Consider the following 19283-nt stretch of genomic DNA (forward strand, 5'->3'; position numbering starts at 1 on the left):
TGTTCTCTCATGCTGGTCCAGCCCTGTCTGCCAGCCTAGCTCCGGCAGCTAGCGCAGCCTCTATGTTAGTGTAACAGTACAGCTAGCATAGGCCCTGTAGCTATCAGTGCCCTGGCAGCTACCCTTTCCCCCTGCTAGCCTGGCTCCGGCAGCTTGCGCAGCCTCTATGTTGATGTAGCAGTACAGCTAGCATAGGCCCTGTAGCTATCAGTGCCCTGGCAGCTAACCTTCCCTCTGCTAGCCCTTTTCCCGGTGCTCCTCTTGGTTACCCCTCAGCTCCTCTAGTTGCCCCTCAGCTCCTCTGGTTGCCCCTTAGCTACCCTGCTTGCCCCTCTTCTCCTCTGGTTACCCCTCAGCTCCTCTGGTTACCCCTCAGCTCCTCCTGTTGCCCCTCTGCTACCCTAGTTACCCCTCGGCGACCCTGTCTCTTTTGCTAGCCCCACTCTTGTGGTGGCTTCCCCTGCTGGCTTGGCCAGTACATTTTGTTTTTGTCTTGTTTTGCCCCCTGCCACTCTGTCTGTATTTGTTTTGGGTCGCCGGGTGGCTCCCGTTGAGGGGGGGGTACTGTGAGGTTTTGTCCGCTGCTCACCAACTTTCTCTGTTTTCTTTAAGCCTACTGTTAGAAATTCCCTTCTCACTCACTCTCTCTAGCCCCCACCCTCTCGTTCTTTACTCTCGTTTACTCTCAGTGGCCACACCTGGACTATTATCAATTACCTCTCGCACCTGTGGTGGCAGGCTAATTAGTTCCCCTGTGGGCTTTAAATACCAGGGCTCTTCCCCTCGTTTCGGCGTGGGGTCGTGTTGTATTCATGCTGAGTCATATTCTCTAACATCTAGACTCTTTCGGGAGATCCTCTGGTCTACCAATGCTGTATATGGATTTCTCCAGCCTTGAGATGTTTTGCTCCAGCCTTCGTCTGCTGTCGCCGTAGCCTGTGGAGGAGACTGTTCTGCGCTCCCTGTACTTCCACGGGAGGCACCCCAGCGCTCCACTGCAGACCCCAGCGCAGCTGTTCGTCCTGACGCACATCTAGACCAACGCGCATCTCCCGGACCCTCGGGCTTGGCACGCTCTCCAGTCACCAGCGCGCAACGCGCATCTGCAAGGGCTTGGCACGCTCTCCAGTCACCAGCGCGCAACGCGCATCTTCAAGGGCTTGGCACGCTCTCCAGTCTCCAGCGCGCAACGCGCATCTTCCAAGGATCCTCGGGCTTGGCACGCTCTCCAGTCACCAGCGCGCAACGCGCATCTGCAAGGGCTTGGCACGCTCTCCAGTCACCAGCGCGCATCTTCAAGGGCTTGGCACGCTCTCCAGTCTCCAGCGCGCAACGCGCATCTTCCAAGGATCCTCGTGCTTGGCACGCTCTCCAGTCTCCAGCGCGCAATGCGCATCTTCCAAGGATCCTCGTGCTTGGCACGCTCTCCAGTCACCAGCGCGCAACGCGCATCTGCAAGGGCTTGGCACGCTCTCCAGTCACCAGCGCGCAACGCGCATCTTCAAGGGCTTGGCACGCTCTCCAGTCTCCAGCGCGCAACGCGCATCTTCCAAGGATCCTCGTGCTTGGCACGCTCTCCAGTCACCAGCGCGCAACGCGCATCTGCAAGGGCTTGGCACGCTCTCCAGTCACCAGCGCGCAACGCGCATCTTCAAGGGCTTGGCACGCTCTCCAGTCTCCAGCGCGCATCTTCCAAGGATCCTCGTGCTTGGCACACTCCTCCTCACAGACGCACCCCGAGGCGTCTCTCGGTTCCGACGTGCACACCAAGGTGTGGCGCGCCACTCTGTTCCTCGGCTCCGACAGCGGCTACCCGGTGGACGACACCCTCGCCACCGCCGCTGTTCCAGCACCCTGTTCCTCGGCTCCGACAGCGGCTACCCGGTGGACGACACCCTCGCCACCGCCGCTGTTCCAGCACTCTGTTCCTCGGCTCCGACAGCGGCTACCCGGTTGACGACACCCTCGCCACCGCCGCTGTTCCAGCACTCTGTTCCTCGGCTCGGACAGCCAGCTACCCGGTGGCGACACCCTCGCCGCCGCTGCTGTTCCTGCACCATTACGCATACGCCTGGGTGAGTTTTGATTGTGATGTCACTCACCCAGCGTAATGCCTCTTGCCCCCGTCCCGCTGCGTTTCCTGTACCATTACGCATACGCCTGGGTGAGTTTTGATTGTGATGTCACTCACCCAGCGTAATGCCTCTTGCCCTCGTCCCGCTGCGTTTCCTGTACCATTACGCATACGCCTGGGTGAGTTTTGATTGTGATGTCACTCACCCAGCGTAATGCCTCTTGCCCTCGTCCCGCTGCTGTTCCTGTACCATTACGCATACGCTTGGGTGAGTTTTGATTGTTAAGTCACTCACCCAGCGTAATGCCTCCTTTTTTGTTCTCACTTAGTTAGTAGTTTGGACATTTCATCTCCCACTCTGTTTTTGTTCTCACTTAGATAGTATTTTTGGACATTACATCTCCCCCTGTGTGTTTGTCACACGAAGATATTATTACTTTGTTACTTTGTTTATTTGGACTGTTCTGCATCTGCTCTGTTTGTTCCCTTTTGAATATTAACCCTCTCCTCTGTTCTGCAGAGCGGCCCAGATGTTTTCCCACCAGTCCCCAGTTCCTCCCTGTCCCCAGCCCGCCTCCGCGGGCCTCAGTCCCCTCTGTCCCTAGTTCTCCCCTTTCTAGTTCCACCTAGTTCCTGGTCCCAAGTTCTCCCCTTCTAGTTCCACCTAGTTCCTTGTCCCTAGTTCTCCTAGTCCCCAGTTCTCCTGTTCCCTAGCTCTCCTTGTCCCGACATCTCCTAGTCTCTAGTTCCTCTGTTCCTTTAACCTTCCCCTAGCGTTTCCTTTAATGTTTCCCCTAGCGTTCATTAGCCTTCCCTTAGTGTTCCCTTTTCCTGCCCGCCTCTTAAAGGCACCTAGTTTTTCCCCTCTTGTTATATTCCTGTATTTGTGTTCTCCCTTAAAGGGACAGTGCCCTTTTTTCCCTGTCTCTCAATAAATTTCTGTTTCTTGGCAAACCATCATACCTGTCTTGTGTTGTGCGATTGGGGTCGGTTACAAACCATAACACTCCCACTGTCTGAGCAGGAGGCGCAAATTGATCTTTCAGAGTAGAAGCGGATCTCCGCCTCTTTCTCAGCACAGATGAATATTCTATTTTAGCCTGGTATTGGACCAATATCCGATATCAGTATCGGTATTGGTGCATCCCTAGTGTGTGTGTGTATGTGTGTGCATGCGTTACCTGTTCTGTCGATGCTACAGAGTTGGCTACTGCGCCAGTCTGGCTTTGAGGTAGCTCCATGTTCAGATCCAACCTGAGAACAGCAACACACAACAGGACTCAAAGTTAACCTCCTCACTGGTGGTACTGGTGCTTTCTCACTTGGTGACACAAGCACATGATTTGGTTGCAGCTTTTTTCTTTGGCTGCAGAGTATTCATTCACTTTGTATGCTGACTTTTTATTCATTTTCTTTGTCTAATATTACAGATGAGGGCATCCTGGTGGCTCACCACGCTAAAGGCACATAGCATATAATCCCAACGTCCTGGGTTCCAATCCAAGATCTTTCCTGCATGTCATCAACCTTCTCTTTACCCCTGATTTCCTGTCATTCATTGTCCTATATAATAAAGCAGAAATGCCCTAAACATATCTTTAAAAAACTAAACTTTACAAGATTTTACAGGTGAAAAATGAATATAGGAAAATAATAGGTGTCTCTGTCATGAAGGGGGGACCTGTCATGAACTTGATGACCATTTCAGCGTCCTCCGTGGAGTGATTACTTTAATTTAAGCACTGCAAAGCAGTGCAGGAGGAGCTCAGTGTTTTGGGTAATTAATCTGTTGCTACAGGTTTTGGATTTGTGACTGTCGTCGTGCTGCTTCAAAGTTTCAAGTAGTACGGTATTGGACCGTCCACACGGATTACAATACATGCAGAGCGTGGCTTTCCTGTTGTAGCCTACTACATCGATCGATTGATTCTTTTATTAAATTACTACATTTAATTTCATTAGATTACTACTGATTATTATACAGCTCAGTCTTAAACAAAGTATTCTGCCTTCTCTCCCAAACTTGGCAATCAAACCCCACCAGGGGGCCTTTCTGTGTGGAGTTTGCATGTTCTGCCTGTGTTCGCGCGGGTTTCCTCCAGGTACTCTGGTTTCCTCCCACACCATAAAGACATGCATGGTAGGCAGGGACTACAGATGAAAACTAGCTCATTAGCTAATTCTGATTGATGTGAAAACTGAAGATGTTGATTAATGTGCAGTGCACTGTCCCTGGGTAAAAAAATATCAATAAATAACTTAACTTAACACAGAGGTATCTAATTGGTATCTATATCTTCTTGTCTGACTCTGGAGAAGACAGTAAGTGCATTTCCCATAATATTGGCATGTTTCTTTAAGTGAATCAGCTAGCCCGTTTAGTTTTGGTATTTGAAGGAGTAGGATAGTGTCACAATGAATGAGTTCAGCTCGTTCTGCACCAGCAGTCTAGAAGACTCCATCCTATAGACTAGTAAAGGAGTCAGTACATTCTGAGCAAAGTTGTTTTAACTGGTTATGGCTACTGAAGGAGTACATTCTAATTAAAAGTGACTACTATGCACTCAAGAATGTACCATTCAAGTTCAACGCTGTTTGACAAACAATGTTACTTACCCTTAGCTGCCAGAGTTGTACCCTTCCTGCTGACTTGTACAGAACTCTAAGTCGCTTTGGATAAAAGCGTCAGCTAAATGACTAAATGTAAAATGTTGTGTTTCCTTGATTGTCAAGATTTTTTTAAATAAATATAGATAGACTACTGGTAGGCTACTCCAGTGGAGGAGGAGTGGAAGGTGATTGTACTCTATACATGCCCAACAATAATATAAATGGAATATGTCAAAATATAATCTTACAATGAAGTAGATCACATGAGTGCAGGTATTTGTTTTAATTAAACTTTGATTCCCTCCCACTCGCACTAATGTGACTAAGTCAAATAATATGAAAATAAAAGGTCACATATGCATCTATTTTGGCTTCCATTTAGAGTCCTGCACAGTAACAATGTTGCCACTGTGTTTGACAATTATCTGGGTGTGTGTCCATAAAAATAAAAATAAAGCTCACCCTGTTTCGTCAGCCATCTCGTGCATCAGCATATCCACTTCACTCTGAGGAACACACAAGCAGACAGACAGTTCAGAACACACAAGCAGACAGACAGTTCAGAACACACAAGCAGATAGACAGTTCAGAACACACAAGCAGACAGACAGTTCAGAACACACAAGCAGATAGACAGTTCAGAACACACAAGCAGACAGACAGTTCAGAACACACAAGCAGATAGACAGTTCAGAACACACAAGCAGATACAGTTCAGAACACACAAGCAGATACAGTTCAGAACACACAAGCAGATACAGTTCAGAACACACAAGCAAATACAGTTCAGAACACACAAGCAGATACAGTTCAGAACACACAAGCAGATACAGTTCAGAACACACAAGCAGATACAGTTCAGAACACACAAGCAAATACAGTTCAGAACACACAAGCAGATACAGTTCAGAACAGACAAGCAGATACAGTTCAGAACACACAAGCAGATACAGTTCAGAACACACAAGCAGATACAGTTCAGAACACACAAGCAGATACAGTTCAGAACACACAAGCAGATAGAGTTCAGAACACACAAGCAGATACAGTTCAGAACACACAAGCAGATACAGTTCAGAACACACAAGCAGATAGACAGTTCAGGTTTAAACTTGCATATAAACATTTCAAGTGTGTAATGTAGGAATGGGAATAAAGATGAACACAACATAACATTCTATTAACATAAAGTAATTTGGTGGATGCTTATTGCTTACAGTACCATGAGTTTACCATGCAGTTTTTTAGCATGGGTGACCAGTGGGAATTTAACCACCTAACCCAGGCAGTGTTAGTGCCTTGCTCTTCCCATTGAGCTACAGGACCAAATACCAGGACTAATTTGTTCATTTCTGGGTACTAGTTGTCCAGAACAAAGCATTACATAATTAACTAATTAATTAGTTAACATATACATCAATTACATGGGGGGGGGGGTTGCCTGAGTTGTACAGAGGTTGTTTATTTTTTTGGTCTACACCAAACGTAACATAGAACTTAAATGAATTAGTAATCAGTGAAATGAGCCAATATTCCCATCCCTAGTGTAAGCGACCTCTCTCTGGAGGCTGTTTGAGAGGACGCAGTGTGTCACCTGTGGCGTGGTCAGGGTGGTGGTGTTTCCCATGGTGTCCTCCATCTGGGCCGTCTGCACGTCCAGAGTCTCAAACTGGTTCTCAAACTTGTCCATGAGTGCAGAGGTCTACAGGGAAGGAGTGGGTGGAGCAGTGAGGCTCGAGACGGCACCAGGGTGGGAAAACCACTAGCCAGCCCAGAACTAGGGGTGGAACGGTTCACAAACATCACGGTTCGGTTCATATCAGTTTTCGGGGTTGTGCGGTTCAGCGGGAAGGACAAATTCCATTGCTAATTCAAATAGTATTTGGTAAAAAAAAAAAAGGATAGGACTATATGGTGGACATGTTGGATAACTGACAATTCTGCATTGTGTCTGTTTCATGTTTGGAAATTACTTGTTGCTGAAGTGACTGTGAGAGGAAATATTAACGTTGTGGCTCGACGTCATGCACTGAAATAACAAACTATCCAAAACTGCATTGGGCTGCATATAGTTCAACGTGTAAATACGTTGAGGAGAATCTGTCTCTGTGCTGGTGACGGACCGGAGCAATGCAATGCGAACAGGTCCATGATGTTAAATTGTGTAGCACAGTTGTCACACGCAATTCTCTGTCCATCTCTATCATAGACTAAACTCAAAATAAATGGTCTTGTCCACCTAACGTTACCAGTAGCCTAATAGCCATTTCCCAAACAAACTGACTGACACAGCTGTGCCACCTCGGCTTGGACGAACTAAAAGGTCCCGCTCGGTTCTATAGTACCAAAGTAAACTGAATAAATCGAACGGTTTGTATATATTTTTCACAAACCGTTCCTTCTCTATTGTTAAACACTACATTTTGTCTATGGCTGGTAAGGTTTTCTACTGGTAAGGTTTTCTAAGAGTAAACCATTCTTCTTCTTTTTTATAACAACATCTTCAAAATGAGGAGACAGGAAATCTACAGACGACAAAAGGTTTTGAATTATCACCTTCAATGAGGAGATGGGAAATCTATATATGGTTCACAAAAAGAAAATGGCCTGTACATAAGATACGTTTACCAAGTTAGAAGAAGCATACTAGATGTATACCCCAGGTAAACAACTTACTGTACCTTTTCCAGGTTCATACTCTTCAGGGTGGCGTCCATAGACTTCACTACACCAGCCATGGACTTGGTGACCTGCACGAACACAAACACACACTGTTGAAACCTCCTCCAGCCCTCTCACTAGCATCCTCTAATGTCAAGACAAGATCCTGGTAAAGGAGACAACGAATAGGCTGGTGACAGAGTTGAAACCCTGGGCTCGTCCTGCTGGTTCCTCATCTCTCCACTAGGTGTCGCTTTCTCCTTTTTAAGTGAGAATCTTAGCCTGCATTACTGAAGGTCTCCCAAGTTAAAGAAGTTCTGTAAGGTCAAAACTATAGATTATTTATTTATGATAATAGCCTTTCATTATTTAAAAGGGAAACAGATTTTTAGAAACCCATCCTATTATAAACCTCACATTTAAAAAAATAAATAAGAAATCACTCATCACCGACCTCCTATGAGCACCTCAGACAAATAACCATATAAGTCTGTTTTAAGTTTTCAAAGGAACAATGTTTTCAAACTTTATTATTTAAAGATGGTAAGTTAGAGTGTTGTGTTCATTCATAGTTAAAGACAGTCGAGGTTGAGTACTTTATTATCTAAAGATGGTAAGTTAGAGTGTTGTGTTCATTCATAGTTAAAGACAGTAGAGGTTTTGATTGATTGATTGATTGATTGAAAATTGTATTAACAGATTGCAGAATGGGTACAGTACAGTACGGCTCAATACACACAATTGTTAAGGGGATGCAGACCAGAGAAAGACTTTCGTCTTGTTTACATCAGGGTCCCCCATTTTCAATTCATCATAACATGACATACATGACATAGAGATATACAGATAGACAGTACTGTTACATCTAGACATTTATGACATACCAGATCTACAAATATACAGTAGGTTGAGTACTTTATTATCTAAAGATGGTAAGTTATAGTGTTGTGTTCATTCATACTGTAGTTAACACATCCACTGCCGGAAACGCTTTAAAACATTATTGCCCGCCATGCTTTGACCGCCAGACCACGCTGTACAGCAATATTGAGATCAATATTTCATTTTTTCGCCATGGCATTCATAATTCATATATACACCTCCGGCGCTGTGGCTGGACCCTACAACTCAATACAACGACGGCTCAATACCGCCGCCTGGTGGATGGTCGGGCGAGTTACACTGGTAAACAGGATATGGCTGCTGTGCGTCGATTAAATTCATCCGGCCGTCAGATATTGTCGCAAGGCTCCCGACAGACACTATAGTACATATCGATCGCTTTATAAACTTAATAATCGATATGATTTCGGCGTTTATTGCGACATACAAACCGGAAATGGACCTAGGCGATCGATGTCCTATACCTGGGATCTTTCACCGCCAGTCTCACGGTAAGAGGACGCTGACGCTATTTTCAGCCCAATTGTTTATTTATTTCACTGCAAACCGATCTGATCAATATATCACCCATACTACATAAAGCATTTACTGACGATCACGGAATTATAAACGACCCCCCCCCCCTTTCATCCGCGCATGATGACGCATAACGTATAGGATCATATACAGTTGAATTTTTTAATATAGCGTGTATCGGGAATAAACGGCAATTGATAATCTATATATGCGTTTATGCCTATAACTCACGTTCTATGAATTACTGCAGAAAACGATAAAAACATACTTATATTCTAGAAGGTATTTTTGTATGAATCTATGAATGAAAAAGTATAACGTTCCTACATCCTGAACGATAGATAATCGATGTTGAATGGGCCATAGTAATGTCAATTTAGCAATACAATTTAAAAAGTTATAGCCCTGCAAAGAAGGTGAACATCTCCATAGGCTTAGAGTGGTGGCAAACTGGCTATATTGATGGATATAACCAGTGGCAGGGAATGTGTTAAAGACAGTAGAAGCTGATGTTCTGGTGATATATCACATTCACACTGCAAGTGATTCAGATTAACTTCACAATTGAATATAATAATAATAATGATAATGGCTTGGATTTATATAGCACTCTTCATGACACCCAGAGCGCTTCACAGAGTCCATTATTCGTTCATACACAGTCATACCGGTGGTGGTAAGCTACAATTGCAGCCAGAGGCAGACTCACGTGGACTTTCAACAAATAAAATAAAAGACTTACAGTATATGGTTCTTCAGTGCAAGGGTTAAATTGTTAGTGATGTCAGGGGTGATGGGGGTATTTAACAGATCTGACATCACACAGCAATGCCATTTCTCAAGCTCCCATGTGTTTTCAACATCCAACAATAATTACAAGATGCTGGTATCATTTCACACATGCATTGTTGACATCTGTCAACAATGTAACCCTGTGGCTGGCCACCATTTAGTCTTAAAGGGGCATTTCACCTAAAAACAATGCTTATTTATTTTGCACACATACACGTCCAAAAACTAAAACTCTAAACAGTTTTGCACACAATCATTTAGTTTGAGTTATTGAGAGTACATGAGTTTGAATAAGGTCACCAGTATAGTCATTGGATCCTTGTGTTAATTACACCTAAATTAAATGATAATGTAGCAGTGCCTATAAGACAAGGTATCGCTATTTTTATAATTTCATGGTACTGTGTCTGTAATTAACAACACAATGATTCAATGTACCAGATCACATCACTGGTGGCCATATTCAAACTCAAACATACCGTTTATGGTGGGTGTAGCACACACAACATTTTAAATGAATCATTTCCTTCCTGCCTGGCCCACACCAAAGAGTAATAAACTGGCTTGTCTTCCTGGTTCAAGGCAGCACGGCTAATGGAATAATTTATTTTATTTTATTGGTTGTGTTTCTCCATTTATGTATGGAGGAATTACTTTGTGAGCATTATGCTGGGGGTGGACAGGGACATTTACCAACACACTTCTATCTTTCTCACACACACATGCACAAACACACTATATCTCCCTCTCTCTCTCTTACTACCCCTCCCCCCCACACACACACTCACACATAATCGTATACAAATAGCCTTCTCTCGCAGACATATCTATCTACATACACTAACACTACCCCTCCCCCTCTCTCATATGCACACATAGCCTTCTCATTGTATTATATTCTCTCTTTCTCACACACACACACACAAATAGCCTTCTCATGGTATATACTCTCTTTATAACACACACACACACAGCCTTCACTCATCTCTACGTCATTCCCAATCATACAGTATCTCTCTTATAGTATAGTATGTACATGATATCTATAATTCATATTATGTACGTCAAGGTACCACTTTGTTTTGTCTACTCTCCTGTATAAATACTTTCCACTGCTGTAACCTAGGTCTCCCCATGTTGCAACATGTCATTCTGTCAGTAAACTCTATCCATAATCAAATACTCTGTTGTCCACCTCTGTGAATAATCTGGTAAATGTACTCCTCATCCGGGGTGGACAGCGCACCTCGACGCCAGCTCTTAGCAACAACACTGGGAACATGACTGTAGGTAAAAAGTCCAAACTATCAGGAGTGGAGGTGCTGCTTGCCACCGCAGGCATTGCAATTTAATGTCATTGTATTGCATGTTCCTTACTTTGAGAGCTCATAATTCAAAACAGAAAAATATTTAAAAAAATTTTCTTCTTCAAAGTTACAAACTAAGATTCAATGTCAGTGGATTTGGCCTTTAAAATAGGCAATTGTAATGGATTATTACATGTAATAAGCTCTTTAACAGACTCTCAATGTCATAATGTTCTCTTCATGAAGCCATTTTGAGATAGTTCCATCGTGACTGTGACAGGATTAGGGTGGTTTATCCGGTATCAAATAATGTACAAACACCACCTTAATTTCCTGCACACCGACTACACTGGGTAAGACACTGACAGGCACCTCGTGCGGCCAATAAAAAGCAGCTTAGGAGAGTGGCCTTGTTGTATATCAGGAGCACAGCAGCACCACATTCTGCCATTTGCATTTGAAAGTGTGCAACCCGATAAATAGGTCAACAATATTTACTCAAAGCAGTTTTTTATTTCTTGAGAGCGGGTGCTGTTACATAATGTTACTATGTCCATACAGCTTCCCTGTGCTGTTACATAATGTTACTATGTCCATACAGCTTCCCTGTGCTGTTACATAATGTTACTATGCCCATACAGCTTCCCTGTGCTGTTACATGTATTATGGCAACAAACATAATCACGGTTATTTTGATTGATACTGAAATCATGATTATTAAACACAATTACTCACTGATTTCGATTTTTTTATATAAAGCAAGTTTCAGTTTTCGCAGCTTTGTTTTTTCACTGCCTACCATATACAACCTCTCTCTCTCCCTCTCTGTCTTTGAGTGTCTCTCTCTCCTTTGTATCTCTCTCTAAAACACCTTGCGTCGCCTCCCTCCCTCCCTTTTCTCTGTCTCTCTCCACTTGCTCTCCCCACCCTAACCCCACCCCCTCTCTCTCTGTGTGTGTGTTTGTGTGTTTTGTGTGTGTACGTATGTGTGTCTTTCTCTGCATTCCCCTTTCTTGCTCCCCATATCATTTTTACCATAGTCCAATCTAAATAATGTTGAGCCAAAATGCTGCGTCTGCAACCCGCAGACCATACAGGCGAAACTGCCTATAATACTCTCTCGCACGGCTGTGCATGTTTCCCTTCACAGCAGCAGTCTTTATTACGTCTCCCGCACTCGGCGTGGCACTCTCTCTTCTGCTCGGTGCTCTCTGACCCGCTACTTTGATTCTGACAGCACAATATTGATGTAACTAAAAGATTTGCTGGGGGAAAATGTATTTAATGCATAGCTCAATGAACAAAAAAACTGCTTTGCACTGCAGGTTTTTTTAAATGCTGGTTGAAATTAAATGCTGCGAGTGCTTGTACCATTCAGAATGTTCAGCACGGCAAGATTTCGCGCACTTCGGAAAAAAGCCCTACCCCCAGAGCAGGGGCTTTTTGGGGGTAGAATTGGGTAAGATAATGTCCTCTGAACTTCTGTTAGGCTATGTTCACACTGCAGGCAAGAGCGGCCAAACTCTTTGCTCACATGTTACACAGATCCGTTTTTTTCACGACAGTGTGAACAGTACAAATCACATTGAATGTGATCTTTCCAATTCTGATTTGGGCCACTTTCATATGTGGTCCTAAATCAAATACAGGTCTGACTTTTTGCAATGTGACATCAGTCTGAACGGTCATAAGAATTCATGCGACTTTTACGTCACTCTAGACTCGGGAGTCACTTGGTGAATACAAACATGGAAGACAGCTGTGATGGAGGTGGTCGGTGGAGGGACAGTGAAGTGTTTAACTTATAAGTACATTTATTAGTATTTGGGATGATACTTCTGTACAAACAAAACTTGAGGAGACGTGTCATAACCGGTCTGTTTGAAAGCATATTGAAAGAAGAAATGGCTCTGTTTCACCTCATCCTCATTATCATCTGCTCACGAATTAGCTGCCTACACTGCACATCAACTTATGAATTAAACCATAAACTGTGACTTCAGTATCCAGTATCCTCCATGTTTACCTTCATCAATCTGATTTATGAGCCATAAATCAGAACTGAGCACTAAGGCTTGCAGTGTGAACATAGCCTTAGACCCTGGTCCCTGTGGTGCAAATGCCCTGAGTTCCTTAAAACGTCCCTGACGAAGGTTCCTGCGGTCGAAAGGGGGGCCATAGAAACTATAGTGAAAGGTGCCAGTCAGGTAATGTTGCTGGTATGACGACTATGACGTCAATATGATTATCAACAGAAAGTCATATTGAAAACCGCTTGAGTCTTGCAGAAAGAAATAGGTTCCAGGCCAAACCTATTGACCTGTTCTTGACCTGGCATTCCGTGCAACGAGGGGAACGTGTCCCTCCTACCTCCGGTCAATGGTCTCTAACTACACACCCTCCAGACCCCTACGCTCTGCATCTTCTTGCCGCCTGAGACTATTCGGGCTTCTGGGGGATTCTTGAAACAAAGCAGGCTATTCTGTGTCCTGGCTTCACAACGGTAGAACAAACTTCCCACCACAGTCTGGACAGCTGAAACCTGCCCAATTCGACTAAAAACCGTAGACTAAAAACACAGTTTTTCAATCAACATCTGAATAAAAATATTAACTATAATTAATATGATGTACTATGCTACTATGTCTATAGTACTACCTACTATGCTAATATGTCTATTAGGGGTGTGCAGAGATGTCATTATCTGTATCTGTAACAATTATTGTACAATACAAGATGTAATCAAATTAACAAATTAACATTAGATTAAAGGAAGTCACGTTAAATCTGGCAAATGTATTGGCAAATCAAATTGATTTAATATTGACATATAATTAAGAATATATATTTATACTTCCTCATACTATACTTGTCATCTGTACTTGTGCTCTCTCTCTCATTATTCTTATTAAAATACATTTTGAATTATCACCCCTTTAAATATTCAAAGTGTTATGTTACGTTCCAATTAAGAATTGCAAGGCAGTTGGCCCTTCTGTTCATTTAACAATCTGCTTTTTAGTGTCCGAGATTAATGTAGTCACTTTAAAGGTGCAAAAGCCACTAAACCCTGAGTGCACAGACTATAACATATTTTATGACCGATATACAGATATACAGACCCTCATCTGCACCCTTGTGTCTACTGTTTACTTTTATTCATAGTTTATATTCAGATTACATTTTTTTATTGCCTATATTTATTACAACATATATCATGACCGATATGGTATACAGACCCTCATCTGCACCTTTGTGTCTACTGTTTACTTTATACATAGTTTATATTCAGATTAAAACATTTTATTGCCTATATTTATTGCAACGTATAGTATGACCGATAGGGTATACAGACCCTCATCTGCACCTTTGTGTATACTGTTTATTTTTCTCATATTTTATATTCAGATTACATTTGTATATATTTATTGTCTTCCTATTACCCTGCGCATACCTGTACCTCCCCTCCCCCTTACCCCATGCTGCTATGACACCTACATTTCCCCCAAGGGGATCAATAAAGGAATATCTTGTCTTATATCTTATCTTAAAAGATGGCATTTGTGTTTATGTGACGTATCTGACAAGGGGGGCCTTATGTTCCCCCGAAACAACTTACAAGGGAAGCATAATCCACCACTATGAATAATATGATGCCTGTCATTTTATCAGTTGTGATTTTCTTTTGCCAGAAATGTGTGCCTTTGTCATTTTTGCAGTGCAGTCTGCCTGTAGAGGGAGCTCTGTCTCTCGGTCTCTCCCTCTCACAGCAATTTCTTTTTAATGAATTTTAGCAGGTGCTGGAGTTGTAGCAGAAGTTCTCAAAGTGTGTCGGTGTGTTTTCCTCAGACATGTACCACTATAGTTATTTGGCATCAGAAAACATGGCATCTCTGGGGCTAGCTAACACCAATTGACCTCTGACCCTTACTTGGTTCATTGTGACAGCAGTCTGGACCCTGGCAGCCACAGCGTCAACACGGGCACTCATCCTCAAGAAGTTAATGGACTGATTCTTCTGTCGGATGGCATTTTCCGCATGGATCTTGGCTACCTCCATGTTGCCCTTCTGAATAGCCTGAAGAACAATACATAGACGGGCATCAATAGATATAACATATATACAAGGTCATATAGATTACATAACATACAGTACATATCTACAGTCAAAGAGAGATTGATTTCATAACATACTATATACATGCTACAACTGAGCTCCAGCATTGATTGATTGAATAGTTTATTGATTTCAATGGATAACACATATACAATTGAACAGGTATACATATCAGCCCACCATTTACCAATAGGATTCAAAAACACAATAAAGCCATAGGCTTGTTTCTATTGCGGTCCTTCATCATTGGTGTCCGTGGAGTTATGTACTGGTGTGTGGACGTGGGTGATTGTAGTGTCTGTGTGTCAGGATGTGTGGTATAGAAAACCATGATCAGAGTCTGCGGATGTGTATGGGTGAGCCCGCCACGTCAGGGATGGGGGGAAACAACATATTGCAGACAACTTACAATCAATTGATCAACTATTCAATCAATACTATTAATAGATTTAGCATAAATACAGTAGTATTCCATTTTACAAACAACAAAAGCATACAATACTGTAGCTAGCTGGTAAGTGTGCGGATTGTTCCTTTTGTTCTTTAGTAAAAGGAGAGTGAGCTTTTCCTTATTGAGACAGTTGGAAGGCTGAGAGGGAGAGAAACGGGGGAGAGTAGGGGAGGTACAGGGATTCAAACCCAGGTCAGCAGGGGTATCTGTGGTTTCATGGATGAAAAACCTTACAAATTAGAACAAGTAGATCTGCACACCAAATAGCTACCTTTAAAAGGACATTTATTAATGCAGTGACATTTCGAGCAGCAAGGTCTCATCTCAGATGGCTCAGACAAGTTTTAAAGGGACTTAAAATGGAGATATTTGATGTGTGGATCTACTAGTTATTAATATTTATTATTGTTATATTGTAGAAATGTGTGCATAGAAATGTCTGTAAAGTCTCGACGACATTGAAAATGAGGGTGACCTCAATTGTCTTTGAGTATAAATAAATGATGATGATGACTTGTTCTAGGCTTTAACCGCTGCACAATCTCCAGGCACACAAGTTTACCTTCTTCACTTTGACTTTCTCTGCTTTTTCCTCTTTGTCACATCTCTTGGAGTTGCGCTGTAGTTCCTTGGCAGCGAACTTGAGATTAAATAGGTGTTCTGTGTGGTCGGTTAAGGGCTCTCGTGGATTTTAATTCTATTACATCATCAATGCAGACATATGGGTAGGCAAATAGCAGGTGATAGTAATCAAATTGATGAAATATTTGTAAAATGACAATCACAGCCAATGAGCTGTGTTTATAGCGTTGCTCCATATTGGTAGGAAAGAGATGCACATTTTGCTGGTAGAGAAGGCCAGTCCCTAGCCACAGACAGTCAGGGAAAACTCCACAGAGAACCCTTTAGGTCCAGAGACTGAAGGTGCTATGAAATGTATATGCAATTAGTTTAGGTCTCCTGATGTGTGAGGTTATTAATTCACAGGTGCAGATTCTTGAAATCTATTTGATCACTTTTCTTCTCCAGCGCCAATTAAGGCTATAGATAGTTACCTGTCAATATGACACAGGTGCATTAATTATTCTAGCTGGTAGACCCAACCTATACTGTGCTCAACCCCATAGTATGAGGTTCGGAGAAAGTAGTACTATAGGCCAGAAAACAAATGCTTGCCATATGAGGACGACTCAAGGCAAAGACTTTTACATTACAATACCTTATGTTGTAATATTCACTCAATCGTTTGTAAAGTGCAATGTTTATAATCCCAGCACCGTCTGTATATGTCTTTTCCTCGGAACGGAGCTACGTAATCTGACACGAGACTGCATTTGTAGGTGACTTACATTCATATCGTTAGCCTCATACAATAATTGTGTAAGTAATTTTTCTTTTTTTATCCACTTTTTTCTCCTCCTATTTTTCTTGTATTTTCCTCCCATCCCAATTTTGTCGTTATGCCAATTCCCCCCTCCCCTTCCTGGTCGTTGCGCGCATTTGCCCCCTACTTGCCGGTCTAGGAAGGCCTGAAGTCTATCACATGCTTCCTCCAATACATAGGAGACAGCCAGCAGCCTCTTTTCACCTGGCAGCGAGGACTCTCATTGGGTGAGTGTAACGCGTGGGAGGGCACACTACCTCACCCAGATCCCTTCCTCGCTGTGCAGGCGCCCTGACCAACCTGTAGGAGTCGCTGTTTACAACGACCAGATTACCACCCACCGGCTTCCCTCCCGCTGACACTGCCAATAGACCTATCTCAAACCCTGCCCTCTTTTCTTGATCCTCCAATCACAACTGTTGCTTGTTTGTCCGAGGCAAGCCGAGGCAAGCGACCGTTGTGATTGGAGGATCAAGAAAAGAGGGCAGGGTTTGAGATAGGTCCATTGTGTCAGTATGACGACCGGCCAAGCCGGAGGCACCGCTGACAGCTGGATTCGATACCAGTGTATCTGCGGTGGTAGACAGACGCTTAGTCTGCTGCGCTAACAGGCCGCCGCCTAAGTAATTTTTCAAGATTTTTGGAAAAGAAGAAAAAACTAATTTTCCAGCAAATGTGTACGTTTTAAATTTATATTTAGAAAATAAGTTCCACAAGGTGTATCAACAAGTTGATAAGTAAGGTGACTTTTAAACAAAATATGTCATGACTTAGGCATTTTTTCCTCTTACATACATACATGTCATACACTAGGCAGTTGTTTTCGCGATCATGCAATCACCATCTGTATATGTAACGTTAAAATGCACAAGTCACACGAGTGAGTTAGGCAGATGGGGATTTTTTTACATAAGAAGCGTTCTGATTGGCTGAGGACATAGGCACTAAGCTAGGACAATGCAGCAGTGTGAGGAGAGTACAGTTAGGCAGAAATCTCAATTTGGCAAAAAAAATGACTTAGGCAATTATCGTATGAGTCTAACGATACATGACTTACATTCGTAGGTGATGCCACATGGCGAATATTTGTTTGCTTATGGTATTTTCTCCCAACCTCATAATATGCAGTTATACTGTATTTTTGGGGCCAATGCTGATACTGATATTAGGGAGTCAAATATTTCAATATCGCCCGATAGTTATATATTTTTTTTTATTTTCTTTATTTTTTTATGTAGTCCCACACCTTACTTCTTCCACCCTCAGCCATCTGTACAAAATATATATAAAGAAAAGAAAAGTGTGAGACATTAACTGAATTATATTTGAGCTGGAACCAAACTAGTTTGCATTGCACGTTCTATTATATATATTATATTTTAAATTCACTAATGATGAATTTATCTTTATATTTAGGTCAAAGAAACATAGTCTGTTAAGTGTGCAAAGAATGACCGATTATTATTATGATAGTTATATGTAAAGAATTGAGACGGAACATGCTCTGCTGGACAAACTGTGATGACAACATTTCTAAATTACCCCAAGAATTTTTCTCTGCATTATGTTCTGTAAACCAACATGGCCAACATATTGGGCTTGGACGATACCGATATGTCTGTGATAGGCTAATATAGGCTCTAGTTCAGGGGTGGCCAACCAGTCAGAGACTAAGAGCCACAAAAATTACTGTGGTACCACAAAGAGCCACACCATATACCAGCATTTATCAACCTTTTTTTTCAGTCACGGCACCCTTCATGTGTTTATAGGTCTCACCCTCTGGCCTCTGAAGTTGCTAATGTCTTTTTTATTTGGGCCTCACAGGGTTAAAAGTACCCTGTGAGACCCACGGTTGCAAAATTACAAAATCACTTTTAGCCATTTAAAAAAAGAATGTTTATTTAAAAAATGTTAAAGGGGAACTATTTTACTATTTCTTTCACTATTTGGGCACTTTTACACAATTCCTGTGAGTCTATGGAACACATAGGTTTAAAAAAAAAAAAAAAATGCATTGTTCTGTATTTCTAATCAAGTACTCAAAAACCGCATTTTTCTACCTCAAGATCTTAAGCCGTTTTGAGGCTGGGCTCCAACCACTGTGTGGCCTGGTGCCAACTGCCACATCAACTGCCACATTATTATGCAGCTGAGAAATTTCTGACATCACAGATATGCACATTTTCAGATGACTCAGTTCAGTGAGGGTGAATATTGTGAGAGGAGAATTGGAAGAATGTGCCAATATGAGAATTAGAGACATAGATCCTATTAATATAAGTCCACATAGCTAAGAAACAATGGTAAACACTGAAAAAGGCAATTTATAAGATAGTTCCCCTTTAAGCACATGTATAGTCAATTGATCCTGTTGTTCAGCCTCACAATGCTATTTGATAGAATGTGTTTATATGTCCCACCCTCTGGCCTCTGAAGTTGCTAATGTCTTTTTAATTTGGGCCTCA

The 19283-nt window shown here is 42.6% G+C and overlaps 1 protein-coding gene across 1 annotated transcript in view; it reads right to left on the reverse strand.

Moving 5' to 3' along the window:
* The window catches only part of LOC311242352 (charged multivesicular body protein 1b-like), a 33134-nt gene that overhangs the window by 10359 nt on the left and 3492 nt on the right, over nt 1-19283 (reverse strand). Inside the window, exons 2-7 of the mRNA XM_084331303.1 lie at nt 15994-16091; nt 14795-14941; nt 7366-7434; nt 6279-6386; nt 5147-5190; nt 3256-3328 (exon numbers count right to left, since the gene is read on the reverse strand). Coding sequence (XP_084187429.1) covers nt 3256-3328; nt 5147-5190; nt 6279-6386; nt 7366-7434; nt 14795-14941; nt 15994-16091 — 539 coding nt within the window. The remainder of the gene's footprint in view (nt 1-3255; nt 3329-5146; nt 5191-6278; nt 6387-7365; nt 7435-14794; nt 14942-15993; nt 16092-19283) is intronic.

The sequence above is a fragment of the Notolepis coatsorum genome (genome assembly GCF_963971535.1).
Source record: "Notolepis coatsorum genome assembly, chromosome: 16".
NCBI lineage: Eukaryota > Metazoa > Chordata > Actinopteri > Aulopiformes > Paralepididae > Notolepis > Notolepis coatsorum.